This window comes from Archocentrus centrarchus, chromosome 8 (assembly GCF_007364275.1).
Source record: "Archocentrus centrarchus isolate MPI-CPG fArcCen1 chromosome 8, fArcCen1, whole genome shotgun sequence".
Taxonomy (NCBI): Eukaryota; Metazoa; Chordata; class Actinopteri; order Cichliformes; family Cichlidae; genus Archocentrus; species Archocentrus centrarchus.
The window spans coordinates 2521499-2545451 of NC_044353.1; the positions used below are offsets into that span (position 1 = coordinate 2521499).

The 23953-nt window shown below is 46.8% G+C and overlaps 2 protein-coding genes across 7 annotated transcripts; both read left to right on the top strand.

Annotated features, from left to right (window-relative positions):
• The first annotated feature begins 231 nt into the window (after positions 1–231).
• Positions 232–7192, top strand: spns1 (SPNS lysolipid transporter 1, lysophospholipid). Of its 2 annotated transcripts, XM_030736517.1 has the most exons (14): positions 232–455; positions 3097–3196; positions 3299–3502; positions 3734–3799; positions 3946–4082; positions 4183–4334; positions 4830–4896; positions 4979–5121; positions 5583–5735; positions 5841–6030; positions 6235–6300; positions 6393–6491; positions 6624–6792; positions 7049–7192. In XM_030736517.1, exons 3-14 carry the CDS (start codon positions 3307–3309, stop codon positions 7114–7116), a joined length of 1506 nt encoding a protein of 501 aa, XP_030592377.1. In that variant the 5' UTR covers positions 232–455; positions 3097–3196; positions 3299–3306; the 3' UTR covers positions 7117–7192. The 2 variants fall into 2 exon arrangements, with proteins under 2 accessions (XP_030592377.1, XP_030592376.1); XM_030736516.1 differs by lacking the exon at positions 3097–3196.
• Positions 7193–10721: 3529 nt separating this feature from the next.
• lat (linker for activation of T cells) lies at positions 10722–23867 on the top strand. Of its 5 annotated transcripts, XM_030736559.1 has the most exons (15): positions 10722–10842; positions 10928–11228; positions 18759–18868; positions 19074–19107; positions 19198–19226; positions 19324–19389; positions 19749–19818; positions 20041–20090; positions 20219–20245; positions 21294–21339; positions 21432–21517; positions 21675–21713; positions 22726–22836; positions 22931–22983; positions 23056–23867. In XM_030736559.1, exons 3-15 carry the CDS (start codon positions 18766–18768, stop codon positions 23077–23079), a joined length of 738 nt encoding a protein of 245 aa, XP_030592419.1. In that variant the 5' UTR covers positions 10722–10842; positions 10928–11228; positions 18759–18765; the 3' UTR covers positions 23080–23867. The 5 variants fall into 5 exon arrangements, with proteins under 5 accessions (XP_030592419.1, XP_030592417.1, XP_030592422.1 ...); XM_030736557.1 differs by having other exon boundaries at positions 10741–11228; XM_030736562.1 differs by having other exon boundaries at positions 10741–11228; positions 22726–22803.
• Positions 23868–23953: the final 86 nt, after the last annotated feature.

Below are 23953 nucleotides of genomic sequence, written 5' to 3' on the forward strand. Positions count from 1 at the left end.
GCTAAATAAACAAAATTACACTGAATTGTTTTTTTCTCAGCATCGTTCGAGATAAAGTCAAGAAACATTATTGAAGCTGCATCTCCATCCAGTCACATTAAGGCTGACTTTAAACTACGAGCTAATTCTCACTGTTTACTTTCATAACTTTTCAACACAACATAATGTAAACATCCGCTAACGGACTGGTTGGATCACGTGACCGTGGGTCATGTGAGCTGCGGAGCCTCAGCGGTCGTCAGAGCTGTCATGGCGGCGGTAAAGAAGGATCTTCCTTGAAGAGTTAAGCTGTAAACGTCTCATTTATTTTAACATTTTTTTAGCCCGACGCACAGTTCGTGTTCCCGGGAAGAGCTGCTGTTTGAGGGCGTCAGCATGGCGCTCACACGCTGCTGAGAGGACCACAGGATTCGGATAGAGTGAAGAAGAAGCGTCGGCCTGACTCATCCTCACAGGTAAACAGCAGCAGCGGTCCGCTACGGCCCGAGTCCCGGCCGGGGGTCGCTCTGCCCCGCAGATAAACGAGCTAATTTAGCGCGGCTTTGATTTGGGATGTTTTTATTTTACTCCTCTCGCGCTGATCAGCGCCGATGTGATTTCCTGTAAACGAAACCAAACGCAGGAGTGCTTATCTTTAAAATCTCAATTGCAACAAAACGCTTAATTACTTAATGAATTACTCTAAACATTCACCGAATTTATCAAGATCTTTAAATGTCAGAGCTCTGCTGCTACACACCAACAGAAACGTTTGCTGTGAACTAAAATTAATAAAATATCAATTTTCTGAATGAAGCCTGGTGTGCGGCTCTGTCTGTGCAGCTTAATTAATTTAAAAACCACCGCTTTTAGTGGGTGATGTGTTTGCCGAATTTACCCGCAGGTCCCTGAACGTCTCCCGTCATTTTAATATCAGACACAGTAACACGTTTATTGTGCTGAAACGAAGCCAAAAGTCCCTGAAATGTGAGTTTGGACCCACATTTCTGAGCTGTGTAATAACAGAGCCCGGTCCACCACCAGGCCCATTAAAAGCTCAATCATATTTCAGCAGCTTCAAAGTTTGATGGCACAGAAAGCTGAGATCGTCCTGAATCATGTTTAACTGCTTTTGTCCTGCGCAGCATTTTCTGCTCTTCTCTGTTTTAAAACTGATCAGAAGATTCACTGAAAGGCTCTTCCAACGATTTGAAGGTAACTTAAATCACCTGGAAAATGTTTGAGTGCAGTTCATGTCGCAGTAATGATGAGTGTATCAGAAGATTCCTGTTAGATTCAAGTTTATCAGCCAAACATAAACTGTGATATTTGAATGAGTCTGCAGGGGGGGGGGGGTGGGGGGGCGTCCTGCTGGCACAAACCCAGCAGCTCCTTTAAAGTCCATACGTCACAGGTTGTTTACAGAGGGGAGCTTGTTGTTTGTTGGTGCACACGCAGCACCTGAAGCTCCGCTCAAAGGTGAGCTCTGAACAGCAGAGATCAGCTGACGGGTTCTTTGTTGGGCAGAATTCAAACAGGAACAGGTGAGTTTAACACACCTGTAACTACGTCAGGTTACCTGAGTGCAGCTTTCTGTAATGTAACGTTGGTGCAGTGGTTTCATCATTTTTGTAACTTTAGTGTTTTCGTGCTGTGAAATATGAAGATGTTCATCACAGCAGCAAGTCTTTATATGTAAGAGAGAGAAAAGCAGCCAATCAGAACAGGAGGAGGGTTTTTGTTAACCTCCATCTGTGTAAGCACTCAGCATCAGAGTTACAGCAGACTGATGAGCTCATACAGCAGCAGTGAACCTGTCTGTTTATGTCCTGCTTTAACCTTAAATCTGCTTTAACTTCTGCTCCTCTGACCTCTGGATGTCTTTGTTGAGCAGAGCGAGAAACAAACCTCCTCAAAGTTCCCCTTTGATTCAATAACGTCAATAAAAAGAGCCGAGGAGCGTTTGATGTTCGCCGCGTCAGCAGACTGTCCTCTTCCTCCTCCCTGTCCTGGAATCGGTCACCGGCGGGCATCGAGCAGCGTGGCCGTGGTTTCGCTCCGTCAGCTTCTCCTTTCTCTGCTTCTTCCTCTTCTCACGTCTTCGTCCTCGGGGCTCCTCGGCAGCACCTGCAGAAGCTTCTGCTGCGAACGCTGGTTTGTGAGCGGCGAATACGTTTATGGAGAAATTTGGCAGCAAAATCAGAGAAACTGGATTTTCCAGTTGCTGCTGTAGAGCAGTCGGTTCCTCTGTGCGCAGAAACATGAAAACATATTTGCATGATTACAAACACTTTTAGTTTTGTCGTGTAAGTCAACAAAATGTCATCACAATGAAATGAGACAGAAAAACAGTTTCAGGCGTCACGAGATAAAAAACCAAGATGAAACAAACGCTAAACATTCTTGTATTTACACGTGTACATGGCAGGGGGGGCGGGGGGTGCAGTATTATTGCACATAAGCATCCTGACGGGTGCAGCAGTTGAGAAGTTTGATGGTTTGACAATAAAAACTGTTCTTTGAGCCGGTGGTCCGTGCAGCCGTGCTCCCGTATCGTCTGCCTGATGGTAACATGGAGAACAGCTGGTAGTAATTATGATCCTTCATGATACTGTGGATCCGTGGGCACCGCTGGAGGTGGAGGTCCTCAGTGACATTCTCTGCAGTGATTTCTGACTCCCGTACCAAACTGCCATGAGCAGGTTCTCGCTCGTGTTCCTGTAGAAGGTTGAGGAGATGTTGGCGTTCCTACCAAACTTCCTAAGACTCCTCAGGAAGTACAGGCCCTGATGAGCCTTTCTGATCACAGCATCCACAGCAGCAGTACAGAATAATTGCCAGCCTTCCCAAAAGCAGGGCGGGGAGAGGATTATAACGGTCCTTGAATTATGGTGTACCGATGATCCAGAGTCTGATCGCCTCTCATAGGAAAAATAATGTGTTGATAATATTCTGGGAGAATTTGTAATAAAGATCACAGAGACGTTAATGCCAGCACAGGGCTGCGAGTGCAAAGAGCAAGTAAACCACACGCAGACTGAGTCATTCATAGGAAAAATACAGTCTATATGTCCCATTGCATCATTCTGTGGTGTCATTTCCTGTTGTCTACTGCAGGAGGGCGAGCGGTTTGCTGCACCCAGCACGAAAAAATTAGGTCTTAATATCAGTTTGGATCCTCCTCACTGCTTCCAGCTCTGCAAACCGAAGATCATCGGTTAGAGATCCCGATGTTTCCGAGTCCGTCTGCAGTTCAAATACAGCAAATCTCTGAATGACGATGGTGGGCTAATCATCTTTGTCTGACTCCTCCCCTCAGCGGCGGCCATGTCTCGAGGCGAGCCGACGTCAGACTCTGCGCCGTTCTTCTCCTCCGACAGCGAGGCGGAGGGTCCGGAGGATCAGGGTCAGCGGCCGGATGAGGAGTCGGCCAGCGGGGTGTCCCGAGTCCGGGCGTTGCTGACCGTCTTCATCCTCTTCTACATCAACCTGCTCAACTACATGGACAGGTTCACCGTGGCAGGTACGCCGATTGTTAGCAAGGATTGAAATGCCGTAGGAGTGAATTTAAATCTGCATGAACCACTTCCAACATTTCCAAGAAAAATCTTTCCAAAACTTTCCAAGGAAGTTTTCAGGGAAGATTTGGATAAAGAAACAGTCCAGGTTAGGGTTAAAGGAGTGATGCTCGCCTCCTCAGCGTGCTGGTGCTGTTTCTGCTGTCGGTGAAATAAATGCTTGTTTTCTCCTCCAGGTGTTCTCCCGGACATAGAGCACTATTTTGGGATTAATGATGGAAATTCTGGCTTACTTCAGACAGGTAAGAAGAACAGCTGATTCATGAAAAGATGCGTTTCTTTACACTCTCAGATCGCGAACAACACGAGCTGCTGGAGCAGATTCAGACCTCTGACCTTTGACCTGTAAATGAGGCTGCAGGATTTTTACCTGTGTGTTTCCTTCCAGTTTTTATCTGCAGCTACATGTTCCTGGCTCCTGTGTTTGGCTACCTGGGCGACCGGTACAACAGGAAGTACATCATGAGCGGCGGCATAACATTCTGGTCTCTGGTGACACTCGCCAGCTCCTACACCCCCAAAGAGGTGAGCGTCCTGGGGGGGGCGACAGCAGGGTTTTTAGAAACAGGCTGAACTCTTTAAACGAGTTGAGTCTCCCACAAACACGTCTGCTCTCCTGCCGCAGCACTTCTGGGCGCTGCTGTTGACCCGCGGCCTGGTCGGAGTCGGCGAGGCCAGCTACTCCACCATCGCTCCGACCATCATCGCCGACCTCTACGTGAAGGGGAAGAGGACCAACATGCTGTCCATCTTCTATTTTGCCATCCCTGTGGGCAGGTAGCTGCAGGTTTTCACTGATCATCGAGGAAGCTGAGAATTAAACCAGTCATTAACTGACAGATTAAACATGATCATTGGTGTATTTATAGATTTATTGTTTTATTTATTTTTTTATAGTTTTCTCCTTTCAGTCTTCTCCAAAAGCCGACACATACAGTTATTAAAGCATTATTATTTTGAGCTTATTTGAGCAAATGATTATAGTTTCATGTTTCCTCTGTTTATGGTAACAATGAAGCATTTATCAAAATATTATTTTTAACATATTTTATTCAACCAAAAAAAAATCATACAAGTCGTCTTTGAGAGATTAAGTTTGAAATATTTTGGCTTTTTTTCCTAAAAATGATCAAAAACATTTTTGCCTCTGTGGCTCGGTAAGTTGTGTTAGCTTTGATTAATGGATGTGCGTCCGGTGTCCTGTGAATTTGAAGCTTGACAGACAGGAAGTGTGAAGATTAACCCCGCCTCTTTGTCTCCGCCTCATGACAGCGGCCTCGGATACATCGTCGGCTCACAGGTCGGCAGCGCGGCGAAGGACTGGCACTGGGCCCTGCGGGTGAGCCTGATGTTTGTCAAACATCTGCTGCAGCTGTTTGTGCTCCAGCTGACGAGCGTTTGTGTTGTTCCTGTTCCTTCAGGTGACTCCGGGTTTGGGGCTGATCGCCGTGCTGCTGCTGCTGTTTGTGGTGAAGGAGCCTAACAGAGGAGCCATCGAGTCGCGACCCGAGAATCACCTGCACCACACCAGCTGGATCGCCGACCTGCGCGCCCTCACCAGGAAGTAGGTTACCGCCGTTTATTCCAGCTGTAGAAGAGTTTTTGATATGAGGGGGAAGTTCTCGGTGAGAAGCTGTTGGAGTGTGTGGTGTCGGGGGCTCGGTGGAGCTCAGAGGGGGGCGTTACTGTGCCACGTGCATGTGAAACATTTATTACTGAAGTCAAAGGAAATGTGACTCTCAGGATTCCTCCCAGTGGTGCCTGAACAGCACAGGAACTTCAGATCTGAGTCTCATTGAGTTTGATTGAATGCTGGGAGGTTCAGGAAGGCAGTGATTGCTCTGCGTGCACACTGATGCTCTCCACCGTGTCTTAGAGGGCGGAGCCAAAGCTCAGTAAACCATGTTTGTGTGATTCATTTAAATATTCTCCTCCCAGAGTTTCATGTTTCAGAGGGCAGCCTGTGGCCACGCCTTTCAGTCTCTATGGTAACGCCTCACGGTCACGTCTCTGTCTCTGCTGCAGCTGCAGCTTCATGCTGTCCACGTTCGGCTTCACGGCGGTGGCGTTTGTGACGGGCTCGCTGGCTCTCTGGGCGCCGACGTTCCTCTTGAGAGCGGCCGTCTTCAACGGGGAGAAATCTCCCTGCAACGAGGCTCACTGTGAATCCTCAGACAGGTAAACGTGGCTCCGCCTCACACAGGTGACGGCCTCAGGGTGGTGCTCCGTCCTGTCATGATGGAGGAAAACTAAGAGTGATGTTTGTTTTTTTTCCTCCAACAGTCTGATTTTCGGGGCCATCACCTGCATCACCGGCGTGCTGGGCGTGGCCAGCGGCGTGCAGGTGAGCCGGCAGCTGAGGAAGAAGACGCCCCGAGCTGACCCGCTGGTCTGCGCTGCCGGGCTCCTCCTCTCAGCTCCGTTCCTCTACCTCGCCATCATGTTCGCTCAGGCGAGCACCATCGCCACATACGTGAGTCCTCTTCCAAGTCACATCTCCCTTCCTTCCTTCTTCCACCCGTCCTTCCATCTGTCTATCCTTCCTTCCTCCCTTCCTTCCATCCATCAAGGTGACCTCAGAGTTGGGTAGGTCTTGGTGTGTAGGACCAGAGTGTTAAATTTGACAGGAGGTTTTCCCGGCTGCTGGTTGTTGGATCATATCTTTTTGTCCCTTCAGGTCTTCATTTTCTTCGGGGAGACGTTCCTGTCCATGAACTGGGCCATCGTGGCTGATATTCTTCTGGTGAGTGTTGGACTCCTACAGGAGCCTCCTGAGACTCTGGGGCTGTTCTTCCCGTCTCGTATCCGTGTGGTGATTCTCTGTCTTTGTTTCAGTACGTCGTCGTTCCCACTCGACGTTCCACGGCCGAGGCTCTGCAGATCGTCCTCTCTCACCTGCTGGGAGACGCAGGAAGTCCGTACCTGATAGGAGCGGTATGTCCAGCTGCTGACACACACACACGCGCGCGCACACACACACACTCAGAGGTGGTTGGCGTCCCTGCTGATGGATGAAGGGCTGCAGCTCCTCTCTGACTCCTCCTCCTTCCTCTCGCTGTCTCTCAGGTGTCCGACTCTCTGAGGAGGAACGACTCCTTCCTCTGGCAGTTTCGGTCTCTGCAGCTCTCTCTGCTCCTCTGCGCCTTTGTGGCCGTGGTGGGCGGGGCTTTCTTCCTCACCACCGCCCTGTTCATCGAGAGGGACCGCGACCGGGCCGAGAACTACGTCCCCACAGGTGAGACGCGCCCCCTGCGTTCTCTTTGCAGCTGATTGGAGGTGAAGTAGTGACATCGTGCTGAGGTTCTTTGGACCTGCAGCTTTTTGTCTGCGTGTTCGTAGCACGAGCGTCGCGTCCTCCTTCCTGTCACGGTGCCTTTTCCACTGGATGGAAATCTTTAGTCTGACTGAAATGAATCAGATTTATTTTTTGTCGTGAAAATCGTGGAAAACTTCAGGAATATCAGGATAAAACTTCTTCTGTTTGTTCACAGACGAGCCCATCGTGGTGCCGAAAAGCGGCCGCTCCACCCGGGTTCCGGTTTCCAGCGTCCTGATCTGAGGACCGAAACCTGACGGAGGTTCTTCTTCACCTGCGGCTGATTATATTTCACCTGTTCAGGACTGCAGACTCTGCCGTGCAGCAACGCTTCAGGAGAACTTTTTTATTTCTACATATTTTATTACCTTTTATAACCTTTCCTCGGCTGAGTCAGGAGAACGTGTTCTTTAGCTCGACTCTGCTCGTGCGGCGGCGGGACCGAGCGAACCCGCTCTGTGGATGTAGCTAACCTGATAATTACCTGTTAGCAGCTGACCTGGGATCAGCCTGAAAGCGTACAGACCAAAATCAGGTGATGCGGTACTCCTGAACCTGCAGCCTTTTTTTTATTCAGGACAAGCTTTATTAATGTCTTTGTAATTAGAACACTAACTCGCTCCTGTTCTCACAGCTCTTTGGATAAACATTTCAATCACACTTCAGCCTCTGCAGGGGGGGGGGGGGGGGACGGGACTTCCTGTGTTAGTTTGGCAGGAAGGGCAAAGAATCATGGGTAAAAAAATGCTTTCATGATGGTTTTAGTGCAGCCTGATGGTCATTAAAACAGCTCCAAAAACGCTGCAGTGGAGACAAACCAGACCAGAGGAACAGGAAGTCCCTCAGCAGCCTTGGCCCCGCCCCCATCTGACCACATTTTGTTCCAAAACATCCATTTTGCCCCTCCATGGTTATGTTACAGTTATGATCTATGGTGCCCCCCCCCCCCGGCACAGAGATGAACGGTGGTCATGGAAACAGGAGAAAACGAACTGGAACCTCAAATATTTTAACTTTTTATTGTGAACATTAAATCAAAATGAACAGATGTGTGTTTGTGTGTTTGTACTGTGATGGAACAGCAGGGAGCACATACACTGTTCAGTAATAATGATCAATCAATTATATAATTGATTATATAATGTAATATTATAGCAATACTTAAAATAATTATGCAATTCTAATAAAAAATTATACATACATACAAACACACATAAAATGAATATGCGTGTGTGTTTCTTCAGCCCACATTAAAACATTTAATGTGTTCAGTCATCACCTGTTACCTGTTGGGTCACCTGACTCACAGTCACAGGTGTGAGGTCTACAGAGTGACACATCAGGGAGCCGGACCCTGAACTCCAGCTGAGGTGATTCAGGCGTCAGATCAGGATCCTCCTGGTAAAACTTCCAGATCCACCAGGAGGAAGACGCAGCTGTGGAGATCAGCTCTGATCTCAGGGTTTATTTAGCAGTGAACCGGAGCAGAAACCTGCAGCAAGCCTGTTAAACTCATCACAGCTGAGAGTCACATGATTTTAAACCTCGGTGTGTTCAGAGGCAGACGTGTGAACTGTAGTTACCTCCTTCCTGCTGACACGCTGTCGTCCAGCTCTCTGCGTTTCCCCCGAAGAAGCACAAACACATCCGAAACTTTGGGAGGAGCTGCTGCAAAAATATCTCAGATGCAGATGAGATTCCAGCTCAGTTTGATCCCAAATCTGCTGCAGCCGGCTCTTAAACCTTCATCTTTGAATTTTAGGGACAATGAAAGAGAGCTGGAAGCTGATTTTCAGCCCTGCGTGCAGCAGAGGAGGGAACATGAATTTCCTGAAAGCAAAGGTCAGCAAACACCCTGAACCCAAACCTGGAGCACGGGAAACAAATATTCCAACCACGAGCAGCAGAGCTGCCGCTTCCACAGCAGAGCCGAGGATCTCTGAGCCGGCGTCCGATCATCTGTGTGAGACTCCAGCCTGAGAAACACTTTGGTTATAAAGCTGAATTGACCAGAGGTGGCCAAAGTACTGACATTCTGTACTTAGGTAGAAGTACAAGTATTTGTGTTCAGAACCACTCTGGTGAAAGTTGAAGTACTGGTTCAACTTCTTTACTCAAGTAAAAGTAAAAAAGTTCAGGCTGTTCCCTCCCTGTTACTCCAACCACAATCAGGAGCCGACTCACTGACCGGAAATGCAAACGTATGTAAGAAGTAGAAAGTACAGAGATTTGTGTAACGATGTAGGGAGTAAAAGTAAAAAGTAGTCTGAAAAATAAATACTCAAGTAAAGTACAGATACCTGGAAAATCTACTTAAGTCCAGTAACGAAGTATTTGTACTTTGTTGCTTCCCACCTCTGGAATTGACCCGACGCTCCAGCAGCAGCTCGTGCTGATCACAGATCTGATTTCTGATCAGTCTGAAACCAGGAGCTTCATGTTTAATATTTATTCTTGTTTTTGTGACACTTCATGATGGGAAACTCTGAATAATCAGAACCGAACATCTAACTGCGCTGCGCTGAACCTCAGCAGGAGGAGAGACGGCTTCTCCTCCTCCAGGGAGCACATTCACACCCACTTCATTAGGTACACCTGTTCACCTGCCTGCTAATGCAAATATCTGATCAGTCAATCACAGACGACCTGCTGAAGGTCAGCCTGAGCATCAGAAGGATGAAGAAAGGAGACTGTGGGCGTGGTTGTTCACAAACTGCTGATCTGCTGGGATTTTCCCACAGAACCATCTCTGTGGTTACAGAGCAGGTCTGAAACAGTGAGCTGCAGCTCCGTGGGAGGAAATGCCCGGTTGGGGTCAGAGGTCAGCGGAGAATGGGCAGGCTGAGGAGCTCCATTCATACTAAAACTGGAGAGTGGGAGACTAGAAAGGTTTCCTGGTCTGATGCCGCAGCACTGAGATGTGGCGGATCCATCCTGCCTGGGATCACAGGCTCCTGCTGTGATGGTGAGGGGGAGATTGTCTCACACCGTTTGCACACCGCAGCCTCCCGGAGTGCTGCTGCTGACCGTGACCATCCCTTTATGACCTCCGGAGTTTCCCATCATGGATGCAGCTGTGATGCTGTCACATCAACATGGACCAAAGTCTCTGAGGAAGGTTTCCAGCAGCTTGTTGGATGTGAGCAGCCCTGAAGCTGAAGTCCGGCTCTTCACGGTGTCGTCGGGTGGTTTTCGTGCTCAGGCGGATTCTTATTGGCTCTGTCGTCGTGGTTTCCCTGAAATGCCGCTTCGCTTTCCGAGATGCTGTTGTGTTTTCGGTTTTGTAGTGGGTTTTCGTGTGTGGGTGTGCATATGTTTGTGTGTTGTTCCTTGGGGCAGCCTTACTGTAAGAATTTAAAGTAGGACAAAATGTTTTCAGGGTGGAGTGACAGCAGATCACATTTATTATTAGCGAGTCATCAGGCGGCAGCTCCTGACTGGAGGAGCTGGATTTGGTGCTTCCAGGTTTCACTGGGAAAAACCAGCCACACTCTCACATACTGGATCAACACAGAGGAAAGAAAGTGCCCCCTGGGGTCCCCCCTGACCGATGGCAGGGTTTTCTCTGCTGCTCCCCCTCTTTTTCCCCTCCCTCCACTTTCTGAATGTTCAGCAGAAGGAGAAAAGAGTCTGAGTGAGGACAGGAGGGGAGAGGTTGTGGTTTCCTGTTTGTAGGTGGGAGGATGTTGAGACGGTTGCAGCAGCGTTCACGCAGCGCTGCAGCTTTTTTGACACCCGGAGACGCTCTGAGGTGTCGCAGTTGCACCTCCTGATTGGTTGGAGGTGTTTGTGTGAAATACTTTGTTCTGGCATCTCTGCTCCTCTGAGCTGCAGGCCTCCGGTTTCCACTTTCCACCAGCAGTTTGCAGTTAGGAGCGGCTGAGAGGGCAGTTTGATCAGCCCACACAGCTGTCACCGCAGCAGAGGTGTGAGCTTCTCTGCTCGGTGACTCACCAAACTCTGCACAAGGTTTCACATTTTTCTAATCTCATGCTCAGAGTTTGGAGGCTGATTAAGCTGCTTTACCTAACTCCTTCCTGCCTGGTTTTTGAAGCCTCTCCTGGCAAAGAGCTGAAGGTCCGTCTGAAGACAGCTGAAGATCGGAGAGTCCTCGGGAGGTGATTGGGTGCAGCGATGACGGAGGAGTGACAGAGGCGCTCAGACACCGGATCAGCTCATCAGAGAGGACAGACGGGGGTGAAGGCGAAGGAGAAAGAAGGTCTCAGACATGACAGATGTTTGGTTACAGTAGTCGCCTCATGAGGAGCAGAGACCAGCTGCAGGCCCCGAAACGTCTCCGATCCTCTCCCCACCATCCAACCGTCGCCCCCATCGCCGTTTATTATCAGGTGTAGGTGAGTTTCCTGTCGTTTTGTGGTTCCTTTGCCTCCCTTTGTTCCTCAGTGAGGCCCAGGGGAGGAGACGAGCCTCACTTCACTTCTACAAATCCTCTTTTTGGCACAGTTCAGGGTGTTTGCTACATGCTCAGAATTTCTCTCACTCAGGAAAAATTAACTCCCAAATGAGGAATCACTCCAAAAGTTCTTCCCCCACCAGGGTTCTGCCCTGTGGTTGGATGTGAAGGTCCATCAGGTAGATGGTGACCTGTAGATCAGATCTGATGCCTCACATTGAGTTTTCACCTGTTTATGATACAAATAGAAATTTTAGGAGAGTTTAGCATGTAGCTAAAAGGCAACCACACCCAACCAGAGCCCAGCAGTCAGCGCTGACCGGTGTGGGTCACCGTTACCTTTCATATAAACTATTTTTTGGGGGAATGCAGTCTTTTCTGTTGGGCGTTCCAAACGGATACAATTTTGATAAAAACGTCCGAGTTATGATGCCAAACAAACTTACACTGAGGCCGGGCAGGCGGGACAGGAAGCTGCTGTAAACCAGTTTAACTTCAGTCCAGTTAAATGTGACTATTTTATGTTTGAGATATTTCAGGAACCGTTCGTTTATAAAACAGCAAAGATGTCCTGAGAGAAACTTGTGCAATTTCAACACTATGACACGTTTTTCATACCGAGTCCGTGACAAAGAAACTCTGCTGCTGGAAGTCAAAGACGGCTCCTGACGATCTGAACATCAAGCTTCCTGGGACAAAATCCTGGAAGACCCCCACCTTGCAAAGCTGTGAGCCTCCTGGACTCGGTGGCGGGCAGTTTTGGCCTTATATGGTTTGCCAGCGACCTCGCTGGAGATAAAGGTTTGACTGCACAGAAAGTTCATTTCTAGCATCTCTCGGTGTGTGACTCCATGAGGCTGATTCCAGTAAGCACACCAGATTTCATGTCAAAGGTGCTCCATCATCAGGGTTAAGTTCACACCTGCCCCTATATATCATATATATGAAATCTCACATATTTATTACCCAAATGGAAATCCTACAGCTGAAAAACTGCAAGCTGAAGATAAGAAGGTTGATTTTAAGGAAACATTTAGTCTCTGAGACGGTTTAGCATTTGGCTAACATCCAACCAGTGTTGTAGACAAGACCACCGAACCCGAGACCGAGTCGAGACCAGGACCAGTGCCCCACGCTACATGACGCAATATAATGTGAAACATGATCAAAACCACTTCCCAAATTGATCAGAAAGATCAACATTACCATAAAAACACCTCGATATTAAACACTGAAATAAATGTAACCATCTTTATTTCATCCTCCTGGGTGACTGCCATCATTTATCACACAATGTAAAACAATTATTCATAGTTCATCACAATAGTCTTAACTTTTCTCTGCCTTTCAGAAACAATACATAAAGTTGTGTTGTTTTTAAACCAACAACAATCTTTGTAAAAATGTGTGCTATTTCAAAACCACAGCTAAATGTGTAAAACTGAAAAAAAAAATGACAGTCATCGACAGTAAGAACTAAAGCCACAAGTTTCTCTCTTATTCAGATTAAAGCTGCAGTATGTAACTTTATAAATAATCTGTTTATTACGTATTTGTTAAAACTGTCACCATATCACGACAGTGTGAGAGATAATCCGTGAAAAAACTGAGCTCCTCCACCTCCTCCCTGAGCTGCTATGACCATCTGCAGAAGTGTGAGAGGGCTGAAGGCAACAGGGCGCCACCATGCCTGACCTCCATACCCGACCTCCACAGGAAGTTGGTCTTCATCATGAGTTTATCACTGGGAAATTCCCAGAGTCACTTCCTGATCCAAACTCCAGTCCAGCAGCTGGTTGTTTATTGGAAATTTTTGGTTCCTGACACTTGAATAAATAAAACTGGCCCGAGGTCAAAGTGACTCAGGAATAGGGGTGTGCAAAAAAATAATATCTCGATATTTTCTGTAATTTTTGTGATAATGACTATAACCAATATTTTGCATTATTTAAAAATGTGTTAGTAAAAGAAATGCGAGCTAGTAAAAACTTAAATCAGTGTTTCTGACACGTTAACTTTTATTTTTATTTTCTTTTATTTAAGCAGGAAAAACACAGATTAAAATCTCTTTTTTAAGAGTGTCCTGGGTGTATGTGCACTCTCAATCTCAGCTCCAATCTCACTGTACATCCTGTATAATGACAATAAAGACACTATTCTATTCAATGTGCTCGCGCGGCAGCCTGTACTGAAGCATAAAGTGGTGAACACGCAGAGCTGAGGCGGTTTGATTGTTGGTTTTTCCCCAGTCATTAACATACTCAGTAACGTCAGCTCGCACATCGTTAACACAGCAATTACGATATTATCGTAGACGATATATATATATATCGTAGATGAAACTGTTTGTCCGCAGTCATCAGTGGCCATGCTAACTATCCTGAGCATTGGTGACAGGCTCCACTGTCAGGGAGAAGCTGTAGGTAGCAGAAAGCAGCACGTACACTGGCATGATTGACGGTGCCGAGCCCCTCCTCCTGGCTCTGATTGGTTGTTTCTGATTGACTTTTCACAGATTGGCTTATGCTGTGCCGTCGTGACATGGTGACAGTTTTAACACGTAAAAAACATATTCAGTGATATTTCCACAGCTGTGGTCTGGACTGGTCTTGAAATAAAATCCAATGTCTGAGACCGAGACAAGACTGAGACCATCAAAAGGTGGTCTCAAGACCAAGACGGGTCTCGAGTACTACAAGACTACGTCCAACCTAACCTGAGGTCCAGCTCAGTTTAGTTTCTGGGTCTCATGCAGCTGTTTAATAACCTGCTACCTGCACAGAGAGGAAAATAATATTATGGTATCAGATTCCAGGATTTCCTAAATGTGAAACAATTGAATCAGAAGGAAGGATTTGGGGGCATTTGTGCACCCAGATCTACAATATCTCACTAAAGTGAGTACAGCCCTCACATTTCTGCAAATAATTTAATGGGCCAACAGAAATGAAACCTGGGAATAACTCAGAGTAGTCAGTGTCAGCCATTAATGTCCAAACAGCAGGCAACACAGGTGAACACGTCCGAATTATACCTATTTTATGTGAGCACCATTATCATCCAGCTCTGCATTCACCTTCATGGGCACCAGAGCTGCTCAGGTTACTCCTCCATGATGACATCATGTTAGACACTTGAGCTCCTCCACCTTCTGTTTAACGATGCCCCACAGGTGCTTGATTGGGTTTAACAGGAAGAAACCTCCAGCAGAACCAGGCTCAGGGAGGGGCAGTCATCTGCTGTGAGGGGGGAGAGCCAGAGATTAATAACATGCTGACCTCCCACACCTTCACCCTCTGCAACGATGCTGGCAGCCTCCCTTTTTTAAAGCCAGCCTCTGAATATGATGATGTGGTCGACGGTTCCTCAGAGAGTTCTTTGTCATGAGGGGCTGAATATCCAGTGGGCAATGTGAGAGAATCGTACCCGCGACACCAAATTTAACAGCCCTGCTCCCCATTCACCCGACACGAGGCAGGCACAGCGACACAGCTGGGCACAGTCTGAGAAATGGGACTTTAGTGAGATGCTCTTGGTAACCATGAATGTTTGGCCCACATGTGCAGCCGGGGGCGTTTGGCTGTCTCCGTTCAGCCTGATGTCTGATTAATATGGACCACCTGTCAGGTGAGCTCGGGCAGCGTAGTGAGACCAAAGTGCTCAACGTGGCCCAGATCAGGCCTCCTGTCCTGGAAGCAGATCTGCAGCTTCAGTCTTTACATGGTGAAACCTCGAAACACCTCCTACCTCATTTTCAGTTGTCACACAATCTGGAGCACAAAAATAGTCCCGCTGTGGCTGTGTGCACGCAGAGGAGGTTTTCATGCACATTGTGTGTGTGGTTGGACTTCACACACAGGAAACAATAAAAAAGCAGACATAAGAATAATTGAATAAAATGATTGTTTATAGATCTGTTCTTGTTTACACTTGCAGATTTATTAAAAATCATATTTTTAGAAGTGTATTGGTAACTTTAGGCTTCCACCTCGTGTCTCTCCTCTTTTTTATTATAAAGCTTCAACCAGCAGCACATTAGCCTAGCTTAGCACAAAGACTGGAAGCAAAGGGAAAGTGTTAGCATGACTGTGTGTGGCAGCCTCCTCTGCGTCCTGTTGAAGCTGCAGATTAACGTATTGATGGAGCTGATTATCAGGACTTCCTGAAGTTTCGTTCTCATCGTGATGATGCCGGAAAACCTGCAGCAGAACTTCCAGGAAGTCAGCGAGAGTTTGCAAACAGAGGTGCTCAAAGCCACCAGCAGAAGAGCTTTTACTTTACTGTGTTTCTATTTTAAACTCTGGATTCTCATGACGTTCAGTTGGTCTCAGCATTTTAACACAAATAAGTCCACGATGCAGTGACGCGGGGTTGGACTCGGTCCTGTTCTGGTTTTAGATCTCATCTCAGACTAACTGGTTTTAAACTGGTTTTCAACCACTTTTTCATTGATTTCCATTGATTTAGGTTCCAGCTTGGTCTTTAACTGATTTGGTTTTGGAGCATCTTGGAGGGGTTGTCTCGTTTCTTCTGGGGATCCGGTCCATATTCGTACCTTCAGTCTCTTCATTTAATTTCAAATTAACTGCGTTATGTGGGGATCAGAGATCTGGGCTTTGACTTGGTCTTGGGCTGGTTTAGAGGCATGTTTGGACTCAGTTTGAGATTGATTTGAGAATTTCGTGTCTTCAGGCCGTCTCAGTGTCATCTGGGTTTGAACTTGGAGGTTTTAGACTGTTTTATACTGACTGGGTTTTGGACCTGGCTTCAGACTGATTTTAAATCTGTTCTTGGATTGAAATTAGTTTCAGGGATTTTTGGAGAATCTTGAAAGACGTAGCAGATCTTTTGTCTCAGAGTTTGGCTCAGATTCGCTCCCTGATGCTGGGATCGTGGCTCTGGGTTTGGACCTGATCTGAGACCAACTTTAGGCCCATTTCAGACAGGTCTTGGTTTTAGACGTGTTTCAGGGCTCAGATCCAGTTTAGGACAGATTTCTAAACTGGTTTTGAAGATTTTCAGTCCCAAATGTTTTATAAATGTGATGTCAGCAGATGAAGAAGAAGTGATATTAAAGCATCATTAGTAATCATGTAATAACTGATTAACAACAATATTCCTGTTCTGAGTGCTTTTGGCTGATGATAAGTTAGTTTTATCCTCGTCATCATCTCGCTGTGCGCGTGTGACCGTGCAGCTCAGCTCAGATTAAACTCCACTATCAGCCTGTTCGTTTCCCTTGCACAGCTGTGACCTTATTAGACGCGTTTCTATTTGCTGACAGAGTTTAATGAAACCTTTCAGGGGTTTTTGTGGCAGTTCAAAATTTACAAGATGGCGGCCTTTCTGGCTGCAGCGTGGAGCTGATGTGAAAAACAGTAAAAGCTGAGAGGCTGAGACGGGAACTGTTTGTCTGTGGCGGGTTTCCATGACCTGGGCCGGGGGAAGGTGGCGGGGGGGGGGGTGCCCGTGTTTTCTCTGATGCTGTTTCCAGTGTTTGGAGTCAGCCGGCCGCTGCTCAGTGGAGACTTTGGGTTTGCAGAGGAAAGAGAGCGAGCAGTACCAGCGCACCACGTGTTGATGGGTTTCCTTCCTGTGTGACGCACCCCTGAGAGCAGGACGCAGATTAGCATCACGTTCTTCTTTGTAATAACTCAGGAAGGTGGAAACCACCAGTTATTTAAGAAAATAGGGCAGCCGGTTTCATCTTCCTCCTGTGAGGAAGACGAGCACAGATCATACAGAACAGATTAAACATTATTATTGCTTGTTGTGACAAAATGGTAAAAAAAATCTAATGATGAGCTTTCCAGGCTGTTTGCACCAAATCAGAGCGCTCTGCAGCATCCTGCTGCTCCGTTAGAGTGCACAGTTTTGCTCCTAGTGTGTTACAGATGTGGGCATCCTATCATCAGCTGACATTAGTCAGAGGAAAGATTGGATTTAATCCACAAATCCAAAAGAAGGTCCCTCATGACCCAAGCCCCTCTGATGTCCATTGTCTTCCCCTGTCCCAGCATCCTCCTCTGTCACTCCAACCCTCTGCATGTCTTCCTTCACTACATCCATGAACCTCCTCTGAGGTCTTCCTCCTCTCCTCCAGCCTGCATCTCCACCCTCCCTCCTCTGCACATGTCCACATGTTCAGTGATGTTGAGCGTGAATGGATGTGGAAAGGAACGAAGCTCTATAAAACCAGAGGAAATGGAGGCCTGCCTCTGTTGTTAGCTGGATTCAAATAAAGGTCGGTCACCTCCTGTGGGTCATGTAAATGAAGATCCTGTCACTGCTAATTGTGCAGGTTCTTGATCTGCACCTCGTTGTCCAATCACAGCCCTGAATATGTCTGCAGTATTGGAGCATCACCAACAAACTCAGCAACAAGCAGCTGAATGAAAAATGTGTCAGAGGTGGCCTGACCCCACAGAGCCCTCCCTGAAGGACCGTCTGGACTTTAGTGGGTGAAGACAGTTTGTGTCTGTGGCCGGATGTTTGGGTTCATTGTGCTGCTGAGGCAGGAAAGGATGGTGTTTGTGATGGAGCGGAAGCTAAAGAGCTTCGAACCTTTCCACCTGTGATGGGAACAGTGGACTTCTTCCTACATAACCAGCATGAATCTCTCCAGAAAACAGCTGATCATAAACCGTGTGTGTCTGTGAGCTGGCTTCATGCAGGGTTTCCTTTCTTTCTTCTTGCATTATCACTGTAATAGTGAGGTTACTGAGTGCAGCAGCCCTCAGCTCTGCACACATGCACCTCCTGTGAGGCAGAAACGTAGCACGAAGCCGTTTGTCACCCAGACCACAAAGGTTTTTGGTTTTTATGTCTCATCCAGCTCAGCTCAGAACACTTTGATCAGGTGAGTTCTGAATGTTTGGCTTTAAAATCTGAATTAAAGTGAAGCTTTTGTTTTGTGTTTGAAGACAGTGGAAATTTGACTTGTTTGTTTGGCTTCATTGGTGGAAGTTTCCAGATGTTGTTTTCAAAATCTGCAAAAACCACAGAATGAAAAACACCGAACTGTGTGTGTATGTGTGTGTGTGTGTGTGTGTGTGGGTGTGTGTTTCAAAGTCCAAACCTGGTTCAGGTTTATCCTCCAGCAGCTTCGCTGATATTCAGCCCTCGGTGCTTCCTCAGCTGTCCCTGCTCCGGCTCCTCTTCACGGAGCTCCATCAGATTCGGCCTGAAAGTTTTTAATCTGACGGCATCCTGAACTTCAGCTCTGGGAAAGGTGTTTGGCCCGGGGTGATTTAGTCTGTCGTCGGGGTGTTTGCCATCAGTGAGCTGCAGCATCGGCTCGTGCTGCTGCGAATTAACTCAGCGTTTGTTTCTTGTGGTTTTAAAGGCCTTCAGCACCTTTTTGCAAACTCCCACACAGCTTTAACCTGACCTGAGAACAGCTGAAGTTACACGACTTCACAGACAGATGGAGTGAAAGTCCTGACCTCTGATCATCTTCTGTCCTCCACAGATAAACTATGGACGTCTCCTGGTTCCTCCTCCTCGTGTCGGCTGCCATCTTCATCTCCATCGTCCTCCTGGTCGTCATCTGTTTGGACTGCAGGAACAAAGGTCCACTGCGTGGGTGAAAGCTGCACTTCATACTGTGTCAGCCTGCGGTTAACCACCGTTAACCGCAGGCTGACCCGACCCGAGCGTGAACCAGCCCGCGGTTTCAGCATGGCCTTTAATCTCTGACTCAGACCACACGTTCACACTCATCATGTCCAGATCGTCTTCTGAGATTTCTGGTTTGATCTTCTCTCTCTGCTTTGTTCCCCGTCAGGTTCCATCCAACAAACAGACTCAGAGGAGTACATGTGAGTGTTTGCCTCTGCGTCACAGACACGTCTGCACTTCATCCTTAAAGCTTCACAAGTTTGTTTAACATGTTTTTGCTTTTAAATCAGGCAACCAGGATTCAGAGTCATCCATCCATGTAAGTCTGAGGTGTTTTCTTATGATTGATGAAGTCCCCCCCCCCCCCCCAGTTCATCCCGTCTCAAACAAACCACTGTTGCTCCTGTCTCTTTAAGCCTCTCACTCCCTGTCTTCTGATTGGCCGGCTTCCAGAGGCCTACCGAGTGTCAGCATCAGTGCTGGTGAGCTTTACTGATCCAGTGTTTAGGCTCCGCCTCAGCAGTGATCAGAGCAGAAATTAATGTCAGTTAAATAACTAAATGGAAACATTGTAGCAAGCACGAAACAAAGTAGCCGATATTTCCCACCCTGACGATTCCACGTCTGATCTACGTGAACAGGAAGGATCCGAACACTCAACAAACTTTGTGAACAAATTAAACTTTCAGCTTTTAGAAAAACAGTCACTAAGTTTAAAAATTTTCAAAGACTTAGCGCCCCCCAGAGGAAGGAGGACTGCTCTGAGGACGCAGCAGATATGAGTGCTTTATTTCTGCTCTGCTGAGGATGATGAAGATAACGCTCACCTTCTCTGTTACAGCCCAGCCGACCCTACCCCCGAACCCCGTCATCGTCACGCTCTCTCCCGATCCCCACCTGCGCTCTCCCCTGTAAGTCTCTCTATTTTATATTTGTTAAACACACCTGGTTCTTCGCTCATCACTCATGAACACCTGCGGTTGGTGTTCCTGAAGACGTGCAGACCCTGAGGAGCTGCAGGTGTAGCACAGCGGCCGTCCCGCCTCCAGGGGGAGGGCTGCATGCTGTGCACGGATCTTCATCGAGACTCACGTGCACTTTTTTCTTTAATGTTGATTGTTTTTGTTTCACAGATCAAATTCAACCAAACCTCAGCACAGACCGTACACCCCAACAGAAACAGGTGAGACTCTGCTTTGACCTTTGCAGGCGCTCACTCGTTTTTGACTTTAATATTAATTCATGATTGAATCTAGATTTCTCCATTTTATCCATCTGACCCAAACTTATTTCTCCGTTTCTATCCTGCAGAGAGCAATCCGAGTTATGAGAATCCAGGTACTGTAGACACTTCTCTTTGAGATCTCCTCTTACATTTGCACAGTCAGTCCAGCAGAGCAGGTAAAGCTCAGATTATCAGAATCAGAGTCCGAGCTGAGGCTGAGAACTCAAACAGTAAAGCTGCAGGAATCCAAACAGCCTCATCTGAACTGTTTCCATTTCAAAGACATGGACAGAAACAATTAAACCTCATTCTTGATGATCTGCATCTTTTATGTATTTATTTATGAGATTTCACGCTGGATGCCCTTCCTGCCCTCCACGTTTATCCAGACTGGGATAAACTGGCTTGTGCCAAACATGGCTGAGAGTCCATCAGAGGGAGAGAAGATGACCTCGCTCTCTCAGTCACGTTATTAGTTTAGTCATGACAGATTAGTCACATGACAGCTCAGGCTAAGATGGTTTGGACAAATGCAGAGAAGGGAGGGTGGAGATACTGGAGGGGGAGGAGAGGAAGACCTCAGATGGATGCAGATGGTTCATGGATGCAGTAAAGGAGAACATGCAGAGGGTTGGACTGACAGAGGAGGATGCAGGGATGGGGGGAGATGGAGGCCGATGATCTGCTGTGGCGCCCCCTACAGGAAGCAGCTGGAAGAAGATGAGGATTAAAAAAAAGAGATTGTTCTGGTTGTTTTTTTTACCTGAATTGCTCTGAATGGTGTTCTTTAGGACTTTGACTTGTTGGTCTTGACTTCAGGACATGAATCTTCTCAGCCTCCAAAACAGACGTGTCAGCTGGAAACCGAGACTTTGGGAAAGGGTTGGACTGGACTCATGAAGCCTGAGCTTGGACAGATTTAACTCAGAGTGAACTTTGGGACCTGTTTCAATTGAGTTTGGTTGTGTTTGTTTTGGACTGACAGGGACTCAGCTTTAACTCTGGGACCGGTCGGGATGGTCGGAGGTTTTTTTAGACCTGATGTCTGATTTGTTATTTAGGGAACTTGGAAGAAATCTCAGTTCTCGCATCAGCGGACTCTGACTTTTGACCCTGTGATGTCACTGTGTGTGAATGTGGCTGACTTTTCTTTTTCCGCAGCGCCTGACATTGAAGTTGATGATGAACGTGACGATCCAGGTTACATGTAAGTGTGCTCGTGTAGGTTTGTCAGGTTTTGGTGCCGCAGTCAGTGATGCTCAGACCCGAGCCCGTCTTCTTCTTCTCTGGTTTCTGCAGAGAAGTCTTACCTGACGACGAAAGTCCGAAGGAGCCCAAAGGAATTCCTGCGGAGATTCAGAGCCGAGCCTCGACACCCAGTTCAGGTACAGTTTGGATCTTTAAGGTTTCGTCTTTCAGTTCATGAATGTGAGCCACTGAAGGTGGAGCGGGTCACATTTTTACCTTTACTGCTCGTCACGCACCATCACAGGACATGTCCTTCAAGGCTTGAACTCATCAGCTGTTTGTGTTCATTCACAGATCACAATTATGAGAATGTTGAAGCAAAGAAATCCAACGGTAAGCTGTTCTCACGTCGTCTCATTTCTGTGTTCAAACTCGCTGAAAACAGAAGCACTGAGAGGCAAACCTGTGAGGAAAGAACTGGGCTCTTCCTAAGTTTTATTTTTCCGACACATTTGAAAAATAATTCAGCCTAATTTTTTTAAATTGACTGAAATTCTTTTTAAACTAACCTAAAAAATACAATAATTCACAGCGTGCTCGAGAGTTTCCTGACTTTAAGTTTCCTGCAGTCTGTGGCTTCATTAAAAACTGCAGCTGCTCATAATTTGGATCCTTTGAATGTCGATAATTTATGAGAAAATTATGGGGGCACTATAGAGAATCAAACATTGGGAGCATTAATGTACAAAACTTGTATCAGTGGAGACAAAAGTTTCTCTGAGGGTCGATACTGAACCACACGACGTTCCACGATCACCACCAGAGAAATTTACGGTGGCTTTTTCAAGAAAATAAACTGCAAAATATGCAAAGGGTTATTTTTGGCACATCTGGGGGGGGGGCAGAGGACCCTCAGAGTGATTCAAGTTGAATCAAACTACATTCATATTTAAGTTTTTATTATTACCAATAATCACAGAAACTTCATTATTGATCGTTACTGTTTTTCTGCAATTAAGCAAAATGTGTGAAAATTTACCATTTTTAACCTTTTTGGTGGGGCCGTGTGGGGCCCCCAAATATTCAGTCAGGACACTGAGCTTAACATCTCCTCTTTGACCCCCCATGAATGTTTCTGCCAAATCTGAGAAAAATCCACTGAATGGTTTTCCTGTAATTTCCAGGTGATGAAAATGTGAAGCCCAAGTTTAAACTGAACTAAAAGCTTTTTTGTCACAAATTGATGGAAAAACACTTTTCACTTGTTTTCAAGTCTCAACGTAAGATTAAAAATGTCTTTGCATGAATTATTACAGCTGCACCAAAATAGGCCGCTGTAATAATACCGGTAATAATCTTTCTGATCGTTTTTAGCACGCTGAACAACCGCTTCTGTTCTCTTCAGCAGATGAAGACGACGACGACGACGATGAAGAAGAAGAATCATCGAACTATGAGAACGTGCAGCCGCACCATCGTTCTGGTAGCTTCACCCATCCTGTGCCTTCCTTTCAAAGTAAAGTCGCCCCTGATGCTCCTTCGTGGTCTCAGAGTGACTCATTTACAAGCTGTTTATATTCTTTTGACTGAAGTTTCTCGTTTCTTCAAAGGATCCACTCAAAGCAGCGACGAGGAGTATGAGGACAACTACGTGAACCAATCTGTAAGTTGAAGCGACTCGTCCATCTTCAGGTTCTCGTCTGTCGGTCGGCTCACGTCATCTTGTTCCTTTCAGATGGGACTAGTGAACAACCTCTGACCGCGGCGAGCGTGCGCCCTCCTCCACCTTCGTGTCGCAGTGATTTTTATTTAAAGAGCTGAACGACTGAGAAAAGAAACTGAGATGAAGAGCGGCTCTGTGTGGACACCTGAAACACCTTCCCCCCTCACTTCCTGAAAGCTCAGCTGAGTCCGTCTGAGACTTAAAACTGCATGTTTAAAACTGATTTCCACTGTGGCCATTAGCCACCTGGAAACCAGGTAAATCTGAGCTGTTCTCTGCAAGAAGCCCGCCCCCTTCTGACCAAACAGGAAGTCAAGCTTTACTTTGTAGTTGTGCAAATGCAGTCGCTGCAGTCACACCAGGCAGGACTGAATTACTGCAGCCACAAACAACCATTCCCACTCAGGGGTCCTGCAGCTTTCTGCAGACCACAACAAATAAAACCAGCCATAATTAGATGCATCCGTCCTGCACACAGTGTATTTCTGAGAATCATGAAGGTGGGGAACACTAAATTAAAATCTTTTGGTGTCGGCAGCTCGGTGACAGCTCAGTTTCTCTCCATGCGCCTCTCCTCAGTCAGAACGCATCTTTAATGTTTTAATTCTTTTTTTTTTTATCATTTTAATCATTACATGTTCTTTTCTTCATTGGTTAACAGGCTCTCGTGTTAGGAGGGGTGGAGGCCGACATGTTTGAGCTTTACTTTGATTTTACTGACAACTCCTGAGAATGTCTTCATTATTTTACTGTATTTATGTGCCGTCTGCTGTAGTCTCAGTCTGGAAAAATCTGTGTGAAGAAGAAATGTTTTTAAAGAACTACAAACCAATTAAACCTAAAAAAAAACTTCATCTGTACTCGAGTGTCTGCGTCCTGTCGTCCGTCAGTCTCATTTACAGCGCTGAGG

Coding starts and splice junctions, on each gene's coding strand:
- spns1 (XM_030736517.1), top strand. CDS start 3,307: ATGTCTCGAGGCGAGCCGACGTCAGACTCTGCGCCGTTCTTCTCCTCC. Junction 4,335..4,829: donor TTTGCCATCCCTGTGGGCAG/GTAGCTGCAGGT, acceptor GCCTCATGACAG/CGGCCTCGGATACATCGTCG. Junction 6,031..6,234: donor CGAGCACCATCGCCACATAC/GTGAGTCCTCTT, acceptor TTGTCCCTTCAG/GTCTTCATTTTCTTCGGGGA.
- lat (XM_030736559.1), top strand. CDS start 18,766: ATGGACGTCTCCTGGTTCCTCCTCCTCGTGTCGGCTGCCATCTTCATC. Junction 19,227..19,323: donor ATTCAGAGTCATCCATCCAT/GTAAGTCTGAGG, acceptor TGTCTCTTTAAG/CCTCTCACTCCCTGTCTTCT. Junction 20,091..20,218: donor GTACACCCCAACAGAAACAG/GTGAGACTCTGC, acceptor TCTATCCTGCAG/AGAGCAATCCGAGTTATGAG.